Source organism: Sinocyclocheilus anshuiensis, unplaced genomic scaffold (genome assembly GCF_001515605.1).
Source record: "Sinocyclocheilus anshuiensis isolate Anshui unplaced genomic scaffold, SAMN03320099.WGS_v1.1 scaffold941, whole genome shotgun sequence".
NCBI lineage: Eukaryota > Metazoa > Chordata > Actinopteri > Cypriniformes > Cyprinidae > Sinocyclocheilus > Sinocyclocheilus anshuiensis.
In genome coordinates, this window is record NW_015555791.1 from 705721 (window position 1) to 713987 (window position 8267).

Below are 8267 nucleotides of genomic sequence, written 5' to 3' on the forward strand. Positions count from 1 at the left end.
AAAAAAATAAGAAATCAGGAAGGGGGCCAACACTTTTTCACACCACTGTATATATAATTAATAATGTTTACTTATTTGCAAAATACATAATTTATGTATATTTATATATCAACATTTATACATGCAATATACATTATATATTATTAATCATTATTATTTACATATGTTAAATGAATAGTAATCTATTTATTTATTTTTGCGCAGGAAGTGAGCTGGCGGTCTCGTATTGCTAACCTGCAGAAGTCAGATTTGCTGGGACTCACACACCCTCCTGGTGCTCCACGTCCTGACAGACAGGGTGACCTTTCACCTTTGACCCTTATCACTGGAAGTCATGATACTGCACTGATGTGTTTAGTCGTGTCATTGTCTGTAATACTGTTTCTGCGTTGTGTGTCAGATGCAGACAGCGAGGAGCGAGCGAGGGAGCGCAGGAGAGCCAGAGCTCGGAGGAGAGGGAAAACAGGAGAGGTGAGGAAGACGAGGACTCGTGATTGAAGCAGGAGCTCAGAAATACAGCCTGCATTTAAACATTTACTTTTGTGTTTTCAGAGCGATGACAACGACCCCAGTGGAGAGGAGGAGAGTAGCAGTGGGCGGGACCCACAGGTCTGACCAATCAGCATGCACTTTTTAATTGATTGACAGTGATAGGACTTTATGAGAGGGAATATATATATATTTACATTACGTTAACATTTTAACTATTTATTTTAAATGTAAATGTTTACTAATGTATATACATTAGATATTTAATGCAATTATACAATTATTATTTTCATTATTATTAAATGTATTAAAGGGGTCATATGATGCGATTTCAAGTTTTCCTTTCTCTTTGGAGTGTTACAAGCTGTTCGTGAATAGATAAGATCCCTGAAGTTGCAAAGACTAAAGTCTCAAAACCAAAGAGATATTCTTTATCAAAGTTAAGACTCTGCCACGCCCCCCTAAAACGGCTCGTTCTAACACGCCCCCACATATTTAAAGCATGTCAACATATTCTGTTACACCAAATATACAAAATAATGAGCTTTAAAAAAAGCATCATATGACCCCTTTAATAAGAAGAAGAAATATAAATTATTATTTTAATTATGTAATATTATTTACACACACACATATATGTATATATATATATATATATATATATATATATATATATACACTGCCGTTATAAAGTTAAAAAAAGCATCATATGACCCCTTTAATAAGAAGAAGAAATATAAATTATTATTTTAATTATGTAATATTATTTACACACACACATATATGTATATATATATATATATATATATATATATATATATACACTGCCGTTCAAAAGTTTGGGATTAGTAAGATTTGTAATATTTTTTACCTAAGTTTCTTGTGCTCATCAAGGCTGTATTTATTTGATCAAAAATACAGAAAAAAAACGTTATTTTGTGAAATATTATTGCAATTTAAAATAACAGTTTCTATTTTAATATACTTTAAAATATAATTTATTCCTGTGAATCAAAGCTGAATTTTCAGCATCATCATTCCAGTCTTCAGTGTCACGTGATCCTTCAGAAATCATTCTGATATACTGATTTATTATCAGTGCTGGAAACTGTTGTGCTGCTTCATGTTTTTTGGAACCTGTGATACTTTTCTCAGGATTCGTTTATGAATATAAAGTAAAATAAAAAAACAGCATTTATTCAAAATGGAAATCTTGTGTTACAATATACACTATCATTCAAAAGTTTGGAGTTTTACATAAATGCTGTTCTTTTTAACTTTTTATTCATATAAGAATCCAGAAAAAAGTATCACAGTTTCCAAAAAACCTGATAAGAAATCAGCATATTAGAATGATTTCTGAAGGATCATGTGACACTGAAGACTGGAGGAATGATACTGAAAATTCAGCTTTGATTCACAGGAATAAATTACATTTTAAAATATATTAAAACATAAAACCAATATAAGAAATTGAAATAATATCTCACAATATTACATTTTTTTATTAACAGCCTTGGTGAGCAGAAGAGACTCCATTACAAAACATAAAAAATCTTACTGATCCCACATCCATACATACATATATCTTTTTTTTTTACTGATTGACCGTAATAGCACATATTACAATAGCAATATAATATGATATATTTATGTAATATTTCAATATTACTTTATAAGAATTGTAAATGTATTAAAATATATATTATTATTTTATATATTAAATTATATGTGATAATTATGTATATAATACAATACATTTAAAAAAATAGATATTTTTAATGTCAAAATGTGTCTTAATGTTTTTAATTATTTGCATATAATTTAGTCTGATTAGTGTAATTTGTTAAGTTTTTGCATGTGTTTATGGTTTCTTGCTGACGTGAAATATTTTGTTTTCCTCATGCAGACAGACAGATACACGAGCAGCAGGTACAAGTCTGACCTTTGACCTTTCACGTAGTTTGGCGACGTCTGAGTCCTTCTCATTCTCTCTCGGTTTTTCCTTCCTCTCAGGTCTGATTCGGTCTTGAATGACTGTATTCTCACGAGGGGATCAGAGTCCAGGGACTTTAAGAAGGTCAGCAGGGGTTTGTGGTTTGGCTGATTGTGTTGGCAGGGGAGGTGTGTGTGTGTGTGTGTGTGTTTTATGTCTGTATCCGTGTGTGTTTCAGTTGTTCGAGGAGATGTCCAGGGAGAACCGCCGTCTGCAGTCACAGTTATCAGACACACAGAGAACCATTTCACTGACCCGGGTGGAGCTGGAAAAGGCCACACAGGTGCACACGCACACACACACACACACACACACACTCTCACACTCTCTCTCACACACACGCACACTCTCTCACACACGCACGCACGCACACACACACACACATACACACACATACACACACACTCTCACACTCTCTCACACTCACACACACACACACTCTCACACACACACACATGCACTCTCACACACACACACGCACACACACACACACGCACGCACACACACTTAAGACAGCTGACTCCACTTTGATGTGACGCTGTCTCTCTCTCACACACACACGCGCGCACACACACGCACACTCTCACACACACACACACGCACACACTCTCACGCACACACACACACACACACACACACACACACACACGTGTGTCGGATTACTATGATATGATATACTTTCTTTTTTTCTTGTAGGAAAATTATTACTTTTGATCAAGCATATAAAAGCATATCCTTACATCCATTTGTTTATTTTTTTTAAGCAGAAAGTCAAAGAATTCATAAAATACATTTTTTAAAGGTATCTAATTTCTCAATGCTTACTTTAATATTTGATACTAACAGTAATCAAAGGTAATCAAATGTAAAATAAAACTGATAAAAATAAAAATATAAGTGAAGTCGCTAGACATTTCAGTGCTGCTTTTGGTACTATTTTATATACTATTACTATATATTTAATATTAGTATTATATTATATATAATACAACTTAAGTTAAAGAATTTAATCATTTTAGTTGAAGCTTATTATATTTCTAGAAACGAAAATGTAAATAAATACACATTCATGTGTATATTTATATCTCAGGGTTATTATAATAATTAAAACTACCAAAATCATTAAAAAAAAATTTTTTACATTTTCGTTACTAGAAATAAAATAAACTTCAACTAAAATAAAATATTATAACACACTTAAGCTTATTGAATTTTTTCTACATTTCTCATTTACATTTAGTTTAATATGATGTACTAAAATAACAAAGTAAAACTGAAATAAAAATTTATCAAAATTGTATACTTTTAAACTATGATATAGACACATTTTAGGAAAAAACTCACTTTTTGAAATATGTAATATATAAAGTATTGTGTCTGTGTAATGTGTCTATACACACACATATATATATATAGTTGTATAAAGAAAAGCTATTCGAGTGTGTGTGTATTTAGGTTGTTTTAGTTTACATTTGGACTTTGTTATTAGCTTAAGTAAGTGTGTGTGTGTGTGTGCGCGCGGGTTCTGTCTTTACATTTATTTTGAAAGCTAACGCTTGCGATTATGGTAAGGGACGTTACATTTCCGACGAGTGCTTGCGGTGTTCATATTTTCATACTTGAATGACTGTACTGTAGATACACTAATATTGATACATTTTTCTTTCAATATCAATGTGATACCAGATAACAGTATATTTGACTCCTGTGTTTGTGTTTTTAACAGAGGCAGGAGAGATTCACGGACTGCACGGCTCTGTTGGAAATGGAAAAGAAGGTGAGTTTACAGAACACAATTCTGCTGAACTAATGAAAAGCATTACTGTATATATTATAGATGTTTTCAATCTTATGATGTCACTCCACATGCTCGTTTTCTCCGCGTTTCAGGAGAAAAAGATGTTAGAGAGCCGTGCCGCTGAGTTGGAAGAGGAGTTGAAGGTGAGAGCGTGTGATCACGGAAGACTTGTTCTGATTGGCTCTCGTTCACTCAGTTCTGGATGCTGATTGGCTGAGAGGCTACTGAAGCATTTCTGTCCACTGAAATGTTGTGAATGCATATATTAATACTTTATCCCTGAGAGCAGTTCAGCCAACACGAGTAAAACCAGTTTAACGAAGCATTTGTCTTACACACTAACCAGGCATGACAAATATGATTAATCACACTTCTGCCATGTTAATGTGAGTTTAGTCACCTGGTTTCTATTTCTAGCTTTGCTCACAGTGAAATCTGATTGGTTCTGCTTCAGTTTATTAATCATCAGCTTCTGTGTTCTGGCTGTGAGTTTGTAGCACTGCACTGTATTTTTACTCTTATTGAGGACAGAAAAATAACTGGAAACTTGTCATGTCATACCTGGGTAGGAGTGGTAAATACTGGCATCATTTACTCAACCTCATGTTGCTCCAAACCTGTTTGACTTTCCTCTGTAGAATGTGAGCTTTGTAGGTTTGAAATCAATGAGAAAAGTAATTAACCGATTTTTTTCTTTCTTTTTGGGATATCGGTGATAACAGATGACATGCACACAAACTTGTTAAAATGAAAAGAAAACATATTTTACAAACTATTTGATCAAAATTCACTAAAATCTTAAAAGTTTGAAACAGATCAAGCCGCCAAAATAAAATGTAAAGCAAAAATGACACATTAATATTAAGTTTATTAATTATTATTAATAATATTGATTTGATCACTTATTAATAATATACACTTGACATAAATTATAGCACTTGGTCAGTGGTCATAAAAAAAAGAGAAAGTAATAATATGAAAAAAATTATAAAATATATTGTTAATAGAATAGAATAGAATAATATAATATAAATATCACAATTGCAAAAGCTCATGTTGAAGCCACACAAAGTGTTTGAAAAAATTAAAATGACAAAAAAACAAAAATATGTTAATATCAATTGTATTAATTATTATTGTTAATATTAATTTTATCCATTTTTAATATGTAATAGACATAACTAACAGTCCCTGGTCAGTGGCCAATCAAACTAAAATGTCAAACAATAATAATTAAGTAATTTTTTTTTAATGTATGTATAAGAGTATGAATTATTTTTGTTATTAATAATAATAATTATTATTATTATTAATTTTTTATTAATAATTATTATTAGTAGTAATAATAATACAATTTTATTAATAATACATCATTTACAGTCCTTGGGCAGTGGTCAAATTAAATTAATTGTAAAACAAAAGTACTATATTAAGATCAATTTTGTGAATTGTAATTAATATTGATTTGATTGATTAATTACAATTAATAATTGATAGTGCTTGTCAGTGGCCAATCAAACTAAAATATAAAACAAAAATAATATAATATAATATTATGATAATATAATGAATTGTATGGACTACAGTTTTGGAGCTTGACAGCTCACCGTCTTCTGTATTCTTACATTATTTGGAAAACAGCTGCTTGAACATTTTTCAAAACATCGTCTTTTGTATTTCCTTGGTTTGGAATGACATGGTGTCAGTATTTATACTTTACTGTGAACTGTCCCTTTAAATGCCTCCTCTGACAGCTGTAAAGAACTGGAGTGTGTCTGTCGCACAGGTTTTAGGGGATCTGAGAGCCGACAACCAGAGGCTGAAGGACGAGAACGGCGCGCTCATCAGAGTCATCAGCAAACTCTCCAAATGAAGACCGAGAGAGAGAAAGAGAAACCGTACCACCCCGACATCCTTCCCCAGAGCCAAAGAAGGGAAGAGAGGAGGAGAGGAACAATGTCACTGTTTTATGACGGCTCACAGCTAGCCCTGATCTTTTACTTTCCTGTGTGTGTGGCGTGTTTGAACTTCATCCAACTTCATCAGCGGAGCTTCAGATTTCCCTATTTCTCTCTCTCTCTCTCTCTCTCTCTCTCTCTCTCTCTCACACACACACACACTCGCACTCGTATAGGGACGCATGCACATTCCCATAAGCGTGAGCGCACACACTCCACACACATTCCACGAGTCTCAGGCAGCTGACGTCTGCAGTATTTTTGCATCTTTGCACAAACACACACACAAAATTGAGAGGTTCAACCCTAAACTCCACTAAAGGTGGTCTGAACATGTCACTCCAATCCATTGACTCCAGAAACCAGCACGACAATCATTCTTGAAAACACCGAAAACACGCCAGTTATGGCGTGTATCTTTTACGGCGAGCCATGAGGAAATGTCTATTTTTGTGGTTTTTACCTTTGTTTGAATCATCCGTGCTCTCGGCGTCTTCTGAAGCGAGGACGACGGCTTTGTTTATTGTGTAAATGTACAAATATTATGCATTTGAACTCATAACGCTATAAACTGTAACTTAATATCGAATTCATTTTCTCCACGTGTTGTTTTTCTGATATATTGAATGAATGTTGGCACTTAATAAAATATGTGTTTGTAGACTAGTGCTTGTTTTTTTTTTTTACATTTTACGGTTTCTCTGCTGAGGTTTATTGTTGTGTAAGACGGCAGTTTGTGTTTTGAGTATTCATTGACATAACTGACAGTCCCTGGTCAGTGGCCAATCAAAACAATGTAAAAGAAAAATATTGTTAATTTAAAATTGACAAACAAAAAAAGAAAAACCAAAATAATATATTTAAAAAATGTAATATAATACTAAAAACAATAATAATAACTTTAATATTAATAATATAATTAACATAATTGACCTCCCCTGGTCAGTGGTCAAACAAAATAAAAATTTAAAACGAAAGTATAAAACGTAAAACAAACAAAAAAAATTATGTTAATTTGATTATTATTTTTCAGCAAGTTGTTTGAGCTCAGGTCAGTGCACTAAACAACACAACCAAAGTTTTCATATTCAGAATTTTTAGGCATCATATACATTTGATTCAAACTGTTCATCATAAGAGCATTCAATTGAGTCTCGACATTTCTGTCAATAAAACATGTTTGTATTTAACATTTCTGGACATTATAGAGAATGTACATTTAAAAGTTCAATTTTGCATTTTTGACTATATGTGTGTTTAAATGTATAAGTTTAAAATTTTGATTTATAGATTCAATTCAACACTTTTGAGCATCATATGTGCAAGTTTAAAAGTTTGGTTTGAAGATTCATCATGGGCGCATGCAATTCAAATGTTCTCATTATCGCTTTTAGACATCATACACACATTTATACATTTAAGTTCATATTCAGTGCTGGGTAGAAACTGATTACATGTCATCTGGATTAGGTAATCAGACTCCAAAAATTACTTGCAAAGTACTTGTAATCAGACTACAGTTACTTTTTTATTGATTACATACTATTAACACAGTAGTAATAAGTTATTCAGAATTCACTGGTTCTCTATAATTTTTCGTTTTCATCTTTTACATTTTTCTTTCTAAAATTGCCTATAAACATTCAGAAAATCTTCCAATTTTGTGGACAAGTCGTAGGGTGACTATAATTTTGCCCACTGGGTTTATGAACATTTGCATGTTCACAGTTCTCTGAAGTTGGTTAATGGTCACATGACGTGTAGGTATACAAATTAAATATTCCAACTTTTATAATAAGCGTTTGATTGCTGTTATTTTACAATTTTTTTTTTTTTATTATTTTTTTTAATGGGAAGTCGTGGCCTAATGGTTAGAGAGTTGGACTCATAACCCAAAGGTTGTGGGTTTGAGTCTCGTACTGGCAGGGATTGTAGGTGGGGGGAGTGAATGTACAGCACTCTCTCCCACCTTCAATACCACGACTGAGGTGACCTTGAGCAAGGCACCGAACCCCCAACTGCTCCC

General features: G+C 32.8%; 1 protein-coding gene across 1 annotated transcript in view; it reads left to right on the forward strand.

The window, feature by feature from the left end:
- The window catches only part of LOC107674811 (protein phosphatase 1 regulatory subunit 12A-like), a 33651-nt gene extending 26752 nt beyond the window's left edge, over positions 1 to 6899 (forward strand). The window contains exons 16-24 of the mRNA XM_016468915.1: positions 205 to 298; positions 401 to 471; positions 553 to 609; positions 2399 to 2421; positions 2506 to 2569; positions 2664 to 2768; positions 4212 to 4262; positions 4376 to 4426; positions 6070 to 6899. Coding sequence (XP_016324401.1) covers positions 205 to 298; positions 401 to 471; positions 553 to 609; positions 2399 to 2421; positions 2506 to 2569; positions 2664 to 2768; positions 4212 to 4262; positions 4376 to 4426; positions 6070 to 6156 — 603 coding nt within the window. The 3' untranslated portion in view covers positions 6157 to 6899. The remainder of the gene's footprint in view (positions 1 to 204; positions 299 to 400; positions 472 to 552; positions 610 to 2398; positions 2422 to 2505; positions 2570 to 2663; positions 2769 to 4211; positions 4263 to 4375; positions 4427 to 6069) is intronic.
- Positions 6900 to 8267: the final 1368 nt, after the last annotated feature.